We start from the raw sequence: 19332 nt of genomic DNA, 5'->3' as shown, positions 1-19332 counted from the left end.
TCTTAGTATATATCAGAAAGAGTAAAATATACATACTGAAAAGGGTGGGGGCAGGGAAGTTGCTCAGTGGTTAAGCATATACATCTATTGTTTCTTCAAGGTGTGTCTCATCTGCCTCCATCTGGAAGAGGCTGTTCTCATTCTTCCCTCAGCTTTGCTGGCCACTGCCTCCCCTCAGGAGCAGTGTCTCTCTGAATGTGCTCAGTTTGCCCTGCTGCCTCCTTTTCCCTATCCTCCTGCCTTTTGTTGGCCTGTTTCTCCACCTATGCAACTTCAGCTGCAGTTTTCTCCATGTCTACTTCTACCTTTAGACTGCACAACTTTTTAAGTTCATTGTTAAAGGAGTCTGTGCTTTCCAGGAATTTCCTCCTCTTTTCCTAGTGTCACTCCTCTACCTGAAGAAGCTCCGCTTTCAGCTTCCACTGATGAACCTATGGCTTGAGGACCTGCCTTCTAGCTGCTGTGTAGACCAATCGCACACCAGGCACCACACTCGAGCTGAGGATCTCACTGACGAGGTGGTTGACAGCTTGGCGGTAGAAGGAATGAGTGATAGTAATACTGACTCAGAGAGTAACAGTGCAACAGTGGAAGAGCCACCCACAGCCCATGCCAGAAGAAGGAATAAATGTTGCCTTGTTTTATAGGTAAAACTTTTTAAATGAAAAAAAAATGGTAAAAAAAAAAAAATATTTAAATCTGTTACACAAACAAGGAGATTGAAGTCTGGATTTCATAAACTTGTAAAGATGTCGGATGCTTATACTTCCAGTCTTTCAAGGTTAAGAAAAGGATCACTTTTTTAATGAGTGAAGAAAAACTCCATTATATCGTATCCCACATCTATCCACTGCAGGGCATCGGTGTTGGGGCCTTTCTCACTTTCAGTGCTGTGTTTATATATTGAGTCAACAGCGATGGCACTGCTGTGTCACAAAGTGTTGCCATTTAAATTGTGACAAACGGTGGTACTTCATTCCCAGGTAGCTCTGCTGTGTTCCTCCATACTTACATTGTGCAAAGGTACAAGTTTTAATACATTCTTGTCAATAGGTTCTGTTTGATTTGGTGATAAGTGTGAATTGAAGCTCACTCTAGATTTCATTTTTGTTTTCTAAATACCTCATAATAAAGAACATCCTTTTCTGTGCTTACTGGCTGCTTACATATATTCTTTTTTTATTTCTTATTTTTCTATTTTTCTATAATTTTATTTTTCTCATTAGTTACATTTTATTAATTCTGTATCCCAGCTGTCTCCCTAATTCCCTCCCCAATCCCACCCTCCCTCCCTCATCTCCTTCCTGCCCCTTTCCAAGTCCACTGATAGGGGAGGACCTCCTCCCCTTTCATATGACTCCCTTTTGTCAGGTATTTTCAGGATTGGCTGCAAAGTCCTCCTCTGTGGCCTAACAGTACTGCTCCTCCCCTGGGGGGTGGGGAGGTCAAAGAGCCAGCCAGTCATTGAGTTCCTGTTAGAAATAGTCCTGTTCCCCTTACTATGGGAAACCAATTGATTACTGAGCTATCACGGGTCACATCCGAGCAGAGGTTCTAGGTTTTATCCTCTCATGGACTTTGGTTGAGTGTCCATCTCAGAAAAAGGCCCTGTGTCCAGATACGTTTGGTCCTTGTGGAGCTCCTATCCTTTCCACATCAAACTCCCCTTCTTTCATATGATTCCCTGCACTCTGCCTAAGGTTTGGTTATGAGTCTTAGTATCTACTTTGGTAGACTGCTAGGTAGAGTCTTTCAGATGCTTTCTGCGGTAGACTCCTGTCATACGTTCAATGCATATCCCATTTGTCTTTCTAAATGAGGATAGATCATCATACCCCATGTCTGCTTTCTTGATTATCTTCTTTAGGTGTATAGATTTCATTATATTTATCCTATCTTCTAGGTTCATATAAGCGAGTATATTCCATGTTTGTCTTTCTCCTTCTGGGATATTTCACTCAGAATGATCTTTTCTAGATCCCACCATTTGCCTGCAAATTTCATGATTTCCTCCTTTTTGATTGCTGAGTAGTATTCCATTGTGTAAAAATACCACAATTTCTGTATCCATTCCTCCGTTGATGGACATCTGGGTTGTTTCCAGGTTCTGGCTATTACAAATAAAGCTGCTACAAACATGGTTGAGCAAATGTCCTTATTGTGTACTTGAGCAAATTTTGGGTATATGCCTAGCAGTGGTATAGCTGGGTCTTGAGGAAGCGCTATTCCAAAGTGGTTGTACCAGTTTACATTCCCACCAGCAATGGAGGAGGGTTCCCCTTTCTCAACAACCTCTCCAACATGTGTTGTCATTTGTGTTTTTCATCTTGGCCATTCTGACGGGTGTAAGGTGAAATCTTAGGGTCGTTTTGATTTGCATTTCCCTAATGGCTAATGAGGATGAGCATTTCTTTAAGTGTTTCTCTGCCATTCTATATTCCTCTACAGAGAATCCTCTGTTTAGCTCTGTTCCCCATTTTTTTAATTGGATTACTTGGTTTGCTGCTTTTCAGCTTCTTTAGTTCTTTATATATACTGGATATTAGCCCTCTGTCAGATAAAGGGTTGGTAAAGATTCTTTCCCAATCTGTAGGCAGTCATTTTGTTTTGATGACGGTGTCCTTTGCTTTACAGAAGCTTTTCAGTTTCATGAGGTCCCATTTATTGATTGTTGCTCTTAAAGCCTGTGCTGTTGGTGTTCTGTTCAGGAAGTTGTCTCCTGTGCCAATGAGTTCTAGGCTGTTCCCCACTTTTTCGTCTAACAGATTTAACGTATCTGGTTTTATGTTGAGGTCTTTGATCCACTTGGACTTTAGTTTTGTGCAGGGTGATAAATGTGGATCCATTTTCATTTTTCTGCATGTAGACATCCAATTAGACCAGCACCATCTGTTGAAGATGTTATCTTTTTTTCCATTGAATGGTTTTGGCTGCTTTGTCAAAAATTGAGTATTCATAGGTACGTGGGTTTATTTCTGGGTCTTCTATTCGGTTCCATTGATCCTCCTTTCTGTTTCTATGCCAATACCATGCAGTTTTTATTACTATTGCTCTGTAGTACAGCTTGAGATCGGGAATGGAGATACCTCCAGATGATCTGTTGTTGTACAGGGTTGTTTTAGAGATTCTAGGTTTTTTGTTTCTCCATATGAAGGTGAGAATCTTTTTTTCAAGGTCTGAAAAGAATTGAGTTGGTATTTTGATGGGAATTGCATTGAATCTGTAGATTGCTTTTGGCAGGATGGCCATTTTCACAATGTTAATCCTACCAATCAACGAGCACGGGAGATCTTTCCATCTTCTGAGATCTTCTTCAATTTCTTTCTTCAGAGACTTGAAGTTTTTCTCAAACAGGTCTTTCACTTGCTTGGTTAGTGTCACCCCAAGGTACTTCATGTTATTAGTGGCTATTGTGAAGGGTGTTGTTTCCCTAATTTCTTTCTCGGCCATATATTCTATAAGGAAATGTATACTCAAGTCCTTGGACTTGTTCAGGTCTAGTTGTCTATTTTTCCGTTTAGAAATTTTCTGTATGTTTTAGAAATCAATCCCTCTGACATAATCTGATTGGCCTGCTCTTTGATCACCTCCCCTGGGGGTGGGGCATCCTTACCAGGCCACAGAAGATGACAATGCAGCCACTCCTGATATGATCTGACAGACTAAGATCAGAAAGAAGGAGAGGACCTCCCCTATCAGTAGACTTGGGGAGGGGCATGCATGAAGAAGGGGAAGGGAGGGTGGGACAGGGAGGGGAGGAGGGAGGAGCTTATGGGGGGATACAAAGTGAATAAAGTGTAATTAATAAAATATAATTAAATTTAAAAAATGAAATATGAATGTTATGTTTACTTTGTATCATTTGCTGTGAAGTCTTTAAATAACTTGACTCTGTCCATTTTTTCTGCTATTTTTTGATTACCAACAGCTTTGATTTCATGTCCAACATGGTATCAGCAAATCTAGTCATCTAGCTTGATGCTTGGTTTCCTCTAGAACTTTATGATTTACATTTTTATTTAACTTCCATTTTTAGATGTGTATTGTTTGTGGTGTTGGGTAAAGGTACAACTTCATTCTTTCTTGTATACATATCCAATTTAGTAAAAGCTTAAAATATCTTCATTGAAAATTGATGATGCAAAATTTTAAAAATAATTTGAGCAGATATATAAGGATATTTGAACTTGAATTCTATTTCATTAATCTATATGGTACCTTGTGAGTGTTATTCTGGTTTATTTTGCTTTGCATAAAGTTTATAAATAGGAAAATAAAGTCCTTCAGTTTTATTCATCTTTATCAACATTGATTTGGCTCTTTGGGGTGCCATAAACTTTTAGGATGGTGTTTTCCACTTTTCTTAACTCTTCTGTTCAGATTTTGCTTGCATCCATTGACCACTCTGTTTGTGACTGACATCAGAACAATAAAGTATTCCAAAGTATGGGCATTATATATGGTTTTGTTTGCTTTTTTCTTTTAATTGCTTTTAGCGATTTGCTCTCACTTTGTTTATATAGATCTTTTTTCACTCTCTAAGTAAGTCAATTAGTTCTATGACAATCAAATTGTGTTAAATTTTTGGTTTATTCACTCCTGGACAATTTCAGTAATTTAAAATCTTTCTCTTTTTCTTTCTCTATCAGAGTAAGGTTGTTTGAATGTTGCTTGTCTTCTAGGATACTAAATTTCAGTTTTAATATTTACTTTCAATATTTGACTTCTCTTGTTATTCACTATTTTGTTTATTACTGTTTTGTTCCTTAAAGATTTATGATTTAAGTGTTTAGTGTTTATATGTGTGTTCATATATGTTTGTGAGAGCACACACGTGTGTGGTGACACCTCTGTGCATGCATGTAAAGGCAACAGGATAACATTGGGAGCCTTTCTCAACCTCCCCATTCTTATTCTCTTCATATAGGTTTTGTCACTAAACTTGAAGATTGTCTTTTAGCCAGGCTGCCTGGCTAGGGAGCTTGTGGAACATCTCTTTCTCCACACCTCATTCCCCCAACACTGGCCAAGTTCATCTTTTTAATTTTTTTTTTTTTTTTGTGGATGCTGGATATTCAAATTCAGGTAGTCATGCTTACACAGCAAGTGTTCTTTCTCCCCTGGCCTTCCCACTAATAGTTTTCATACTTCCATCTTACTTAGATACATTCTGATGAGATACTTGTTAACTGACTCATTAGGGAACCCTTGCTTGTTATTTCTCTTACTGCTTCTAAGAGTCACTAAGAATTGCATAAGACATCATGGTGTTCGCCACTGGAACTTTTCACTGGAGATTAATGAACTCCTGGTGTTTGTATTGAAAGTCGCCCTTGACTCTAACAATGTTGACCGATTATTGCTATAAATGTTCTAACATTTCATTTTTTGTGTGTTCATAATATGTATTTTACTTTTATTTTTATTTTTTATTATTGTCATTTCTTACAATTTATTCAATTTGTATCCTGGCTGTGTCCCCCTCCCTTGTCTTCTCAGGGAAGATGCTCAATCCTCATTCAGAAAGACAAACACAATAGACATTGAAAGCAGAAGACAGGGAAAAGGACAGAAGCCTACCACAGAGGTCCTTTGAAAGACTCTACTGATCAAGGTAGCAAAGCAGAGGCTGAGACTCATAGCCAAACTTTGGGCAGATTTCTGGGAATCCTATGAAAGAATGGAGAGATAGAAAGACCCTGAGGGGACAAGAGCTCCAAAAGGAGGCAAACAGCACCATTAAACCTGATCCCTAGGGGCCCTGAAGAGAATGATTCCCCAACCTAGGACAATGCATGGAGAAGACCTAACATTTCATTTTTACCTCTCTTTCTTTTAGAATTTTACAGGCAATATATCTGTCAGAATCGTGATTTCTCTGGAACACCATAGGCTGCATTAATGTGTCTTTCATCTGTTTTTTCTCTTTATCACAGTCAGCTATTTTGATTGTCTTAAGTTCAGTTACAGTATTTCCAAAAGTGTTACACGTTTCAATGCTTAACAATAGCTCTTAGACATTTAAAAACTTTTATTTAATGTGTGTATGAGTGTGTGTGTGTGGGGGGGGGTGTTGTGTCTCATGTGTGGATGTCAGAGGACAAATTTGTGGAGTACAGTCTATCCTACCATGTATGTTCTAGTAATCAAACAGGGTTGTCAATAATGGCCTTAACCCAGCATCCCATCCCACCAGCATTTGTATAATATTTAAATATATTTGTTGTGGTTTTCCATGCACTGTTAAACGCTTTTACAATTTAACCTCAAACAGAAACACTATCCTTTGGAGAGTGAAATTTTAATGTATATGTATGCCAATTTCTTTGCCCATTAGCACATGAAATTTGATGGTTGAGCAATTTTTTCTCATTCCTAATATAAGCACTTTCGGTTTCAATTTCAATTAGAGCTACTTTTTGTAGAAAACATATATTACTGCAAAACAGAAAAAGAAAGCAAACTAGGCTGTGGTTTTAAATTTGTCCCAATGTCCATCCCATTTGTATTTCTAAGTGAGGATTGATCATCTTACCCTGGTTCCTCTTTCTTGTTTATCTCCTTTAGGTGTACAGATTTTAGTAGGAAGTAGGAGAAAACAAGTAACAGGACAGGAGCCTACCACAGAGGGTCTCTGAAAGACTCTACCTAGCAGTGTATCAAAACAGATGCTGAGACTCATAACCAAATCTTTGGCAGAGTGCAGGGAATCATATGAAATAAGGGGGAGTTAGTATGTCCTGGAAAAGACAGGAACACCACAAGGACCAAATATATCTGGGCATAGGGTCTTTTTATGAGACTGTTTCCAACCAAGGACCATGTATGGATATAACCTAGAACCCCTGCTCAGATGTAGCCTGAGGTAGCTCAGTATCCAAGTGAGCATCCTAGTAAGGGGAACAGGGACTATTTCTGAAATGAACTCAATGGCAGGCTCTTTGACCTCCCCCCCCCCCACACACACACCCTGAGGGAGGAGCAATCTTGCTAGGCCACAGAGGAGGACTCTGTAGACAGTTCTGAAGAAACTTGATAAACTAGGGTCAGATGGAAGGGGAAGACAACCTCCCCTATCAGTGGACTTGGAAAGGGACAGGGAGGAGATGAGGAAGGGAGGATGGGACTGGGAGGGAATGAGGAAGCAGGCTACAGCTGGGATACAAAGTTAATAAACTATGACTAATATTAAAAAATAAAAATTAAAAAAAAATGTTCTAGTGGATCTGAATACTGCTGAGAAATTTTTTTTTCTCCTACTCAGTGTTTCAGGAATGTGGCATCATTTGCCTGTTTCCTGTATCTTTGCAGAAGCCCTTATCACTCTTCACTTCCTCTCAGCAGTGATTTGCCTGCTGCTTCAAGCTTGCCTGGTCTTGATGTTGAATATTGTGCCTGACCAATTATTAAATTATAACTGCTTTTTAAGGAAAATTTCCTTAAAAGTTTGGTGTCATTATTTAAACTTATCTAGTATTACTTTAGCATTTATTTCAACCTGATTAAAAATTTTAGGTTATACTTTAGCATTTTCAATTTCAAAATTGATTATAATGCAAAGATTGTTGTGACACTCAAAAATAGTCATATCCAGTTTAAAAACAGTATTATAAGAAAGAATCAATGTCTTTCTGATTTTAATAGCAGGTTCATAATAGTACTAGTTAAATTTTTTAAAATATTTAAATAGAAATAAAACACTAATACAAAAATGCTATTTTGAAATTGTTGTACACTATGATGTTTCCAATATTTGTCTATTAAAATTAAATATATGAACACAACCTTAAAAACAATGTTGCTTTTCAGATTTCACCGCATAGATTGCATGCATCTTTATGTCTAACTGGGTATATATACTTTTCTATATACATGATGTTTGTATATATGATTATGTATATAATATTGTATATATATGTAATTAATTATACCCATGAACACCAAAATAAAGGATACAAATATATAACTAATGACATTATTCATATTAGTTAAATTTGAATGGGCTCTAATTGTCCATTTATTTTAAACAATTAGAGCAATGTTTGATATATATATATATATATATATATATATATATATATATACTAATTTTAAATATTTGGAAAAATTATTGCCATCACTAACAGTAGACTACTGAATATTGGAACAATTCTTACTAACTTGTAAGGAAATAGAAGACCAGGTGCCTATATGGTTCTGGTTTCGATACTTTCTCTGATCAATCTCGTGTGTGTGTGTGTGTTTGAAAGTTACTTAACATATATTGATCATTTGCTAACACTGAGGATATGTACTGTAACACTGTGATTAATGCCTGGACATTGTTTACCTCTAAGTGTGTCACAGTCTTTTATTTGAAACTTAGAATCATTCTAGAAAATTACTTATGTGAAAAACTTTAGGTCCATGCATATCCACTGACAATATCTTCTCAAGTATGTGCCTACGGAAGACTGCTGAATGCCTTGATTTCAGATTTAAAGCTTATGATTGATTTCTACATAGATGAATATACAACTATACACTCTACAACTATGAATCATTAACTAGTAAATTTCTTACAGCAAAATAATAGTACAAACATAATCCAGATGAAAACAAAACTCTACTGCAGTAATAATTACCAGACATAGGAGCCAGAATCCAGTAATGCATGCATATACATTATATGCATTCTATGCATATAATGTTCAAAATCTGGCAATTAAATGGTAACAAAAATATATGCAATTATATATTTGAGCAGAATGTATTATGATGGAATAATAAAGACATAATTAATTCAATATCATGTTCCTAAGGACATTCGATCTTGACTCACTCACAGTTCTCTGAGTGTTGAACTTGAAGTTGCCCTCCTCCACTGCTGGTGGGAATGTAAACTGGTACAACCACTCTGGAAAGCTATCTGGTGCGTTCTAAGACAAATAGGAATAGTGCTTCCTCCAGAACCAGCAATACCACTGCTAGGTATATACCCAAAGTTTGTTCAAGTACACAAAAAGGACACTTGCTCAACCATGTTTATAGCAGCTCTATTTGTAATAGCCAGAACCTGGAAAAAACCCAGATGTCCATCAACGGTGGAATGGGTACAGAAATTGTGGTATTTTTATACAATGGAATACTACTCAACAATCAAAAAGGAGGAAATCATGAAATTTGCAGGCAAATGGTGGGATCTAGAAAAGATCATTCTGAGTGAAATATCCCAGAAGGAGAAAGACAAACATGGGATATACTCACTTATATAGACCTATAAGATATGATAAACATAATGAAATCTATACACCTAAAAAAGATAATCAATTGAGAGGACATGGGGTAAGATGATCAATCCTCATTTAGAAAGACAGATGGGATGTGCATTGAACGTATGACAGGAGTCTACTGAGCGCATCTGAAAGACTCTAACTAGCAGTGTTTTCAAAGCAAAGACTCATGACCAAACCTTTGGCAGAGTACAGGGAATCATAAGAAAGAAGGGGAGTTAGTCTGATGGGGAAAGGATAGGAACTCCACAAGGACCAAATATATCTGGGCACAGGGTCTTTTCTGAGACTGACATTCAACCAAGGACCATGTATGGATATAACCTAGAACCTCCACTCAGATGTAACCTGTGGTAGCTCAGTAACCAACTGGTTTCCCAAAGTGAGGGGAACAGGGACTATTTCTAACAGGAACTCAATGACTGGCTCTTTGGTCTCCCCACCCCTGAAGGGAGGAGCAGTCCTGTTAGGCCACAGAGGAGGGCTTTGCAGCCAGTCCTGAAGATACCTGATAAAACAGGATCAGATGAATGGGGAGGAGGTCCCCCCTATCAGTGGACTTGGAAAGGGGCACGGTGGAGATGAGGGAGGGAGGGAGGGACTGGGTGGGAATGAGGAATCGGGACACGGCTGGGATACAGAGTTAATAAAATGTAATTGATAAAAAAAAATTAAAATAAAACAAAAAAAAAACATAAAAAAAAGAACTTGAAGTTGAAAACCCTCTACAATCAGAGTTGAGCCAGAATGTACCTTTCTCTGTTGCACATGATCTTGTTATTTCCTAGCATTTCATAGCTACAATAGAGACTTAAAAATATGATTTATGTGATAATTGCATAGCATTTGGCCATTTTATTATTCATTATTTCTATTAATTTTTAATTTGACATCATTTTCTGAAGGCAAAATTCTATGAATAATAAGTGATATTGGCTTTTTCTACTTTTGAATATCTAGTAGAAAATATATATTCAGTAACTGTCAGTCTCTACTGAAATCTCAAGATCAGCCTGATTAGTCTCAGCTCATACATCTAATTTAAAAATTCTGGAAAAGAGTCCTCGTCATTTATAACCAAATGTCTTTAATTTATACTGGCCTATCTCAGAGTAAATCAAAGTAAAACCACCATTGTCAAAATTCAGCAGCCTCCAAATCATATGAAAATGCACTGTAACATATAGGCTATTTGTTCTCACAATAGGTAAGGAACCATTAAATTGGATCTCCATAATAAATGTGTAACCCTGGAAACTTTAGAATTTTCTAGTTGAATACCTGTTCATAATTTTATTCAGATTTCACTATTTCTTCTCATATCAGAATCTGAATCATTAGACTCAATGTCATCTGATAACTTAAAAGTCACCAGAGCCTTATATTAGAACTGATGCCATTCATTTATTTCTAATTAGCACATCTTACAGTAGCAATCGATCCATGACTATCACATGAGGAGATGAATGTTTGGATGGATGGATGGATGGATGGATGGATGGACAGATGGATGAAATAATATGAAGTTGTTAATGGCACAATTACTTATTATTATTATTTACTTCTTGGCATTTTTTGTTCTTTTGGATAGGAATCAAGAAATGTGGGTCAATTTCATAAAAACATTGACTACAAAATGTATCTATACATACCAAGGGTAGTTAGGCATTACTTTCTCTGAGGCACTTTGATAGATAATGTTCATATGACATGGTCGGCAGTGAATGCTTTACCTGCATGATTTTATTTTAGTTTCAATGTAACTCTAAATTGCAAATAGTCATCATTCCCACATAAGAGTAATATGCATTTCATAATGCTAGCTTAAGCTTACTTTTTTTTTTTTTTTTTTTTTTTTTTGCTGTACTAAAGCCAGTGATCTTAGTGGTCCTGGTCCAAATTGTGCACCCAGATAAATTCTCTAGAAATAATAAATTCTGTATATATATATATATATATATATATATATATATATATATAATTTTGAATTTAAACAAACTGACACAGACCATAGTCTTGGAAGGAGTAAAAGCTCCAACATGGTTCATACTGGAAGCATTAGGTAACCATATTGTGAATCTGTGTCCATGGAAAGTTTTAATAAATGCTGGTTGTGTATCATTGACCTACAGGCCTGTTTATTATTTATATAATCTAATAATATTTGTTAACATTTGGAATTTTGTGATAAATATTACTTTTTCAGTTTTTATTAAGATACTAACTATAGATATCTTAATTGGTTTAAAAACAGATTTTTTAGGTAGAATAGAAGAAGAATAAAACAAAACAAAACAGTCAAGTGAATATTATGAGACTTAAATTCAAATATTACAAAATAAAAGATGTATGGAATTTTTCACCTACTTTAGTAGATGCAAAAATAAAAAAGAGATAGAGGAAAACTCTTAGAAGATATCAATTTTTTTTGTCATCCAAGTAATGAAACAAATTTGTAATGACAATCAAATTTCAGTAGACAACTTAGGAGATACTCTAAGATTAAAGCAAATATCTATTTTATGTTTCATTGTCAAAAACAGCCATCAGTCATACCTGAACAACTTTTTGGGACTGTACATCAACAATCAAGACTCTATCCAAAGTTGGCTGAGCGACATAAATGAACTTGTCTTTGACATTCACAGCAGAAGCCCACACACATCTCTGCACTTCATCCTCTTCAGCTTTCGGACAGACTTCATCCTGTATTTTAGAAAGCAGAAAAGCAAATTGACATCCTAAAACATAGCATAGTAAGGGCACTGTCCTGAATAGAATTAATGCTTGGTGACTGAGTACACTCAACAAGAGATATCAAATGTGCACAGTAAAAAGGAATGTACAGCAAATTTAGGTTCCTGACGTTGTATAGAAGCCAGTGTAAATGAGATTTCTATAACATGGTTCCAGATCTCAATACTAAGTGAGGGAACAGAAAAGAAACAACTGCAATAACTTCTGAGAGTTAGGGGGAAGGTTATTATTGTAAATAAGAGAGAGAAAATATCCAGAGGCATGTAGAAGAGTCCAGAGCAGAGAGAGAAGCAGAATCGATATGGTCAACTCTACAGAACAAGAATTGTAGAGATCATGTCAGAGAAAGTCCCTAGCTCTTTGACTGCCTCTCCTGGATGGAGGAGCAGCCTTGCCAGGCCACAGAGGACAATACAGCCAGTTCTGATGACACCAGATAAGCTAGGGTCAGATGGAAGGGAAGTAGAACCTCCCCTATCTGTGGACTTGGAGAGGGGCATAGGAGGAGATGAGGGAGGGTGGGGAGGATTGGGAGGGGAGGAAGGAGGGGACTACAGCTGGGATACAAAGTGAATAAACTGTAATAAATATAAAAAATAAAGATTAAGAAAAAAGAATTGTTGAGAATAGCTAGAAAGAAAATAGTGATAGCTGAGGCAAGAGGAACTACCTTGACACTATATAGAGAATGAATACAGGCTATCAGGGACCCTGGAAGGCTGTGAATTACAATAATCTAGATGATGATTACGGGATGAGGCAGGGCTGGAGCCTAGCATGAATTTTGATATGCTGAAAGGCACCACAGGTTTATGCCAATAGAGTAATGGGTTCCTACTGCCAGAGACAAGGGAAATGACTTCTCTTGGCAGGCTGGCACCTGCTTCACAATGTCTGAGGATTGCTGGCTTTTATCTAACTGCCATAATTTTTTCTACAATCCAGCTTTAGTTGAGCCTTGACTCAATTCTGGACCAAGTCAGAAGGCCTGATTTTTGTGGGGGTGTTTGCATACCATTTGGATCTGGTATCAGTTACTGATATTAAAAAAAAAAAAAAAAAAAAAAAAACAGCTACTGATTTTTTCTGGTGAAATGCAAACCTTTTCCATTTTTACCACTTATTTATTAACACAACAGTTTAACAAAAACATAATAAATTTAATTTTCTCCCAAGACCTCCCAGTGTAAACAGTCTTTAACAGAACAAACATAATTCAGTTATATAATTATATTCAGTTTCTTTCTCTACTTTTTATTTTTATTGAAAATAGATGTTTTTTTCTCATATAATACATCCCAACCAGTTTCTTCTCACTCTGCTTCTCCTAGCTGCCTACAACTCCCCTCTCTCCTAGATCCACTCTCCCTCTGTTTCTTCCTCAGAAAAGAGGAGACCTCAAAGAGATGACAGTGAAACAAAACAAAACAAAACATAATGAGTCAAGGCAAAAGCCTTCCTATCAAGGCTGGACAAGGCAAACCAATAGAAGAAAAGAGTATCAAGAGCAGGCAAAAAAAAAAAAAAAAAAAAAAAAAAAAGTCAGAGACATACCCACTTTTACTGTAAGGAGTTCCATGAAGCCACCAAGCTAACAGCCAGAATGCCAGAAAATCTCTCATCACAGTACATTTCTAAGTGCACACACATGAGCACACATGAATGACCAGTACAGAGAAATACATGGGTTGTTCTTTGGGCCTGACATTTGATAACTAATGTCTAGCTTCTTTTATTTGTACATTCTTGCACATTATTTGCACACTATGAAATCCAAAACTACTTCAGCACACTTGCTTTCTTCTCTAATTCCCACAATGAAGTGTTACCTGGATGCTCCATTTAATGTCCTTGTTTAAAGAGATTTCGCAAAAAATCTATCATCAGCATAGTAGTGAGAGTAGACACAAGTGATTGTATTTACTATCTCATAATACAATTTGGCTCAGGAAGTACAGCCATGGCAGGTGGATTTCATGTTTGTCTTAAGATAATGGAAATAGCAGAGTACTTTTGAAAGATGTAGTCGTGGTCTACTGCTTAAATTTTGTCACTTCAGTTGGAACTCAAGGAGGACCTAGAGCATACACCAGCTCAAACCAGTTCAGTTAGTAAGACTGAAGAGCGTTTCTACTTTTCTGTTGTTAAAAAGCAACCCATGGTTCACAGAACAACCTGTAAATAACCTACAATCTAAGCAGTCAGTGTGGAATGATACAAACACCTCTGGGTTAGGAAATTAATGTGGCTTGATAAGGCGCAGCACAGTGGCTGTTTAGCAGTGGGGCCATGGAGAGTGTCATGGCGTGTTACGGAGGTCATGCAAACCTGAAGGCAAAGCCTCTTTAAAACAGGGTGCAATTTTGAAATTTCACTCATCAGTTCCCAGGAGACACCTGGGTAACTTCTTCAGAACTGTACTGAATGTCATTGAAAGACCCTGTTTCTTTTTTGAGAAATAAACACCAGATAAAATATTTATGGAGGTACAAACTGCTGGGAGGCAAGCTGGACCTGAAGTTAATGTCTCATGAAAGGCCCTGGATATAAGGAAATTGTTTACAAAAGTGTTGCCCTTGTGTAAAATCTCCCACCAAATCTGAAGAACTAATGCAAATGTGAACCTGACACACAGCTGTCAGTCAAACGATTTCCAGACCATGAGCAATGAAATGTTTACAGTGTTGGCTGGGAATGATCTTCTATTTGAATGCCATTCCCAAAAGGCACCCCTAGCTACACTTGCAATCATTTTTTATGAAGCCGTTCAGAATGTTCTCACAGACAACTTGGATTTCCTTCACTTTGTGCTATGTCGTTTTTTTCTGATTACAGTCTGTCAGGTTCCATTTAATAACAGCACTACTCTTTTTCATATTAAATATGTTAACACTTATTTGTGGGTAGTGGCTATAGAGAAATGTTATTCACGTGCATTAAGTATTTAATGGGAAAAGACAACAAAAGTATCACCAATAAAACTAACATTAAGGTAATTTATGCTAATAGAATAAGAGTTGGGAAGAAAAAGAATTCTGTTCAAAATTAGAACTTATTTCACTTGGGTCAGTTTCAAAATACGTCCTATATTTTATGTACATCTATTATGTTACCCTAAAATATTGAGTAAAAATTATTTTTGACCTTCACTATCAGTGGACTAGGGGAGAGGCATATGGGGAGAAGAGGGAAGGAGGGTGGGATTAGGAGGAGGCGAGGGAGGGGAAACAGCAAGGATACAAAGTGAATAAATTGTAGTAAATGATATAATAATAAAAGAAAATTAAAAAATATTTTTGATAACTCTTGCTGAACAAAATAAAATAGAAAAAATACAATCATTGCACAATGTATAAAGCATGCATAAAATTCAGTTTTTTACAAGTAGGTGTGGTCAGCCACTCTAACCTAGTTATAAAGGAGAAACTATGGCTCCTTTCTGCTACAGTAGCCATGACTACATGGCTGTAAAAACTAGGAAACTTGTCTGGATAGAAAATTTTGCTTATCTCTGACTGCACACAATCCTTACCCTAGTTATCATGTTAGTTCTTAATTACATTCTGTGTGGCTCTGGTGGCTTTTTATTTTTGCTTATTGTGGAAAGCCAGAGCTCAAATCTGGCTAGCTTGATCCATTTCCTGTATGCTAAATGTTCATCCATCCAAGGACCTACCACATTCTGACACTAGAGATAATCTCTGGCCAGCCAATCACCAGATCTTACAACTAACTGTTTCTAGAAAAATTGCAAATTGTATAGCATAGAACAAAAATCATACCTAAAAAAAGAATGAGGACTTAAATTAGTTAAATCTGTAATGAAAACTCAAAGAAAAGTTAAGATATTCGCCTGTGTGGGCATAGATAAGCAGATAGATTGAGAGACAAAATAAAACTTGCTTTATGCTAGGGAAACTCAAAAAAGAAAGAAAGAAAAAAGAAAGAAAAATAAAAAAAAGGAAAAAAGAAAGCTTACAGTTTCAGTTTTATGAAGTGTTAGGTAAAGGAAGAATGAAAATTTGAACATTAAAATAATTTCTAAAGTTATATATATATACATACATACATGTATATATGAGTTTGTATTTAAAATAGTTTGACATTAAAGAAAGTGTAAGCTGTGATATGTAAGGACTGGCAAGCGCAACAGACAGGGAAGCAAGTGGGCTGATACTAATTAAAAACCAGGCTAGGTTCTTTCAGTGTGAGGACAGCTTATATGCTTGTCTGATTAGTCTAGATGATCACTACCTAATGCAATTTACACAGCTGTGAATGAAACAAAAAAATGGCATTAGTATTATGGCCCATAACAGCACACGTGTGGCACATAAGATGTACACACATGTTTTGGACTCTAAATTAAGCAGTATCATGGATCATCTCAGAGTATGTTTCAGACAGCCATAAATAGAGAAGGAATAAATACAAAGATGTTGGAACAAAGAGGCCAGAGTCTGAAATTTTAAATAAAACTGGTACACATAATTTGCTTTATCTCATTTTTGTCCTTTTCAACCAAGCTGCTTCTCTGGTCATCAGAAGTCCCTCCATTGGCAAGAAGTAGAAATAGAATTGGGAGAGCTGTGCTCACTGCTGACGATTTATGTGTCTAAATGTTTCCTGTTCCTCAGTAGTACAAACTCCCTTGTTGGTAGAATATTCTTTTGAAATGTATACACCTTACCCTTGTTCATTCAAATGCTGATGCCCCCCCCACACACACACTCTCTAGTTTCAATCCAGATATTGCATTGTGATACTTATTCTAAGCATCACCTGTCTCAAGTTTGTGTAAACATCCAAAATAAAACAACCAGCCACAAGGTTGATTAATAGAGAAGGAGTAGGCAGGAGAGGAAAGGAGCCAGCAACAAATGGCGACCAACTAATCTAAGTATCCACACCATAACAAAACTGGCTGCTGCTGCAGTTTAACTGACGGGTATACAAGCATGGCTCCTTTATACTGTAGCTGGCTCAACTGGCTCAGCTCAGCAGCCTTGGCAGGAAAGAAAGGAACTGGAGACAAAGAAACCTCTAGACAGAGTTTGGCCTAAAACTGCATCTAAAAAAAAAAAAAAATTGACACAGCAGAGGGTGTTTTTAATCCTTTTGGCTGTCATAGCCATGGACCTGGTTGCAAGGTGTTTATCGGTGATGGTTCTTCTCCATGCTTTCTCCAAGAAAGTTCAAGGAGAAAATGAAGAAAAATCCAATGATTGGAATACTAAGTTACAGATAAGAAAAAGGCTACTCTTCCTAATAATTAGACTAATACCGTCTAAAATTCAAAGCTCTCTGGCTTCAAGATACTCGTCAGCTCTTTGTGGTAAGGGTCTGCCAATTTACTGAAACAACAACTAAATTAAAAAAAAAATAACCAACTTGGCTTTGTTTGTTACAGCGTAAATTGGCACAACTGACCAAAAACGTAAAATTTTCTTGTCTCTTTGCTTGATTTTCATTTAAGGGCTTTGAATTACAATAATATGGATTAGAGAAAACAAGTTGGTGAAGGCACATGTCTTTCTTCCCAACACAAAGTAAAAGAAATAGGCAGATCTGTGAGTTGTGGATCAAGCTAATTTACATAATAAAAACCAGGATAGCGACTCCTGCTGTTTAGCCACTCAGAAATAGTCTAAGATTCAAAATGACAAAATTTTCCTTAAGGTTACCTTGTAAATTATTTTTTCTTAATAATAGATGTTATGTCATTACTGATCTAAAGGTGGAATTCACATCATTTTTAGGTATGTAAAGAGAGATAATGTCACACTGCTCTGAAAACTGCCTTATCCTTTTAAACGTGAGACATTTTCATGGGTGAAAAATGTTGGTCATGCCTATGAAAAAAAACACAAGAAGCTTAAAGGTGGAAAAGTACATGCCAACCTAGTTTAGTCCTAAAGACTCAAAAAATTATATTAATATGTTTAATAAACAGAACTGTCCATCCCATATCAAAAAGGGGGCAAGCCAAAGAATAGCCAAAACCAATGTAAAAATCCAGGTACAAGATGCCTAGGGTATGTTTAATGCTAAAGGTAAGAGTGAGTTTAAATAAAGTTTGGATATAAAGGCATAACTGCCCATTCTGTATAAACAAGGGAATAGAACAAATAGCTACAACATATAAAAATCTAGGACTAAACCTTAAAACAGGTACAAGATACCTAGGGTATGCTTATCTTATATAAGGAGTTATCTTATTTTATAAAAAGGAGTTTATATAAAGTTTACTTAAAACATGTGTTTTCTGTTGGTGTTCTGTTCAGGAAGTTTTCCCCTGTACCAATGAGTTCTAGGGTATTTCCCACTTTTTTTTCAAGCCAATTCAATGTGTCTGGTTTTATATTGAGGTCTTTGATCCACTTGGACTTCAGTTTTGTGCAGGGTGACAAGTATGGATCTATTTTCATTTTTCTACATGTAGACATCCAGTTAGACCAGCACCATTTGTTGAAGATGCTATCTTTTTTCCATTGTATGGTTTTGGCGTCGTTGTCAAAGATCAGGTGTCCATAAGTGTGTGGGTTTATTTCTGGGTCCTCTGTTCGGTTCCATTGATCCACCATTCTGTTTCTATGCCAGTACCATGCAGAATTTAAAACTGTTGCTCTATAGTACAACTTAAGATCAGGGATGGAGATACCTCCAGAAGATCTTTTATTGTAGAGGATTGTTTTAGCAATTCTGGGTTTCTTGTTATTCCAAATGAAGTTGAGAATTTTTCTTTCCAGGTCTGTAAAGAATTGTGTTGGTAATTTGATGGGCATTGCATTGAATCTGTAGATTGCTTTTGATAAGATGGCCATTTTTACTATGTTAATCTTGCCAAGCCATGAGCATGGGAGATCTTTCCATCTTCTCATATCTTCTTCTAATTCTTTCTTCAGAGATTTGAAATTCGCATGCCTCACTGGGTGTCTGTGTCCATGGATGCCCCTCACGCTATGACTCTCTTCAGACAGAAAAGGGATCTTGGAATTACAGCCGCCATTGTTACTGCCATCACATTGGCAGCTGTTGGAGCTACCACCGGGGCATTAGCCATGAGTCATACTGGGCAGACTGCTCAGACCCTGAACAATCATTTAGCCAATGTAGCTCATGCGTTAGTTGTACATAAAGGAATTAATGCTCAACTAAAAGGAAGCTTGATGGTGTTGAATCAGAGGATTGACCTGGTGCAGGAGCAAATTGATACCCTATGGCAAATCGCTCAACTTGGCTGTCAATGAAAATATGCTGGACTTTGAGTCACTAGCATATAACATGAGAATTTTTCCTGTGC

General features: G+C 36.8%; 1 protein-coding gene across 4 annotated transcripts in view; it reads right to left on the bottom strand.

The window, feature by feature from the left end:
• Fstl5 (follistatin like 5) overlaps positions 1–19332 on the bottom strand; it is a 692962-nt gene that overhangs the window by 79459 nt on the left and 594171 nt on the right. For all 4 annotated transcript variants that reach the window (XM_060378450.1, XM_060378449.1, XM_060378448.1 and 1 more), the window contains one exon: positions 11829–11978. In XM_060378450.1, coding sequence (XP_060234433.1) covers positions 11829–11978 — 150 coding nt within the window. The remainder of the gene's footprint in view (positions 1–11828; positions 11979–19332) is intronic.

This window comes from Meriones unguiculatus, chromosome 2 (assembly GCF_030254825.1).
Source record: "Meriones unguiculatus strain TT.TT164.6M chromosome 2, Bangor_MerUng_6.1, whole genome shotgun sequence".
NCBI lineage: Eukaryota > Metazoa > Chordata > Mammalia > Rodentia > Muridae > Meriones > Meriones unguiculatus.
The sequence above is the reverse complement of the archived record's forward strand: the minus strand, read 5'-3'. Positions and strand labels throughout refer to the sequence as shown.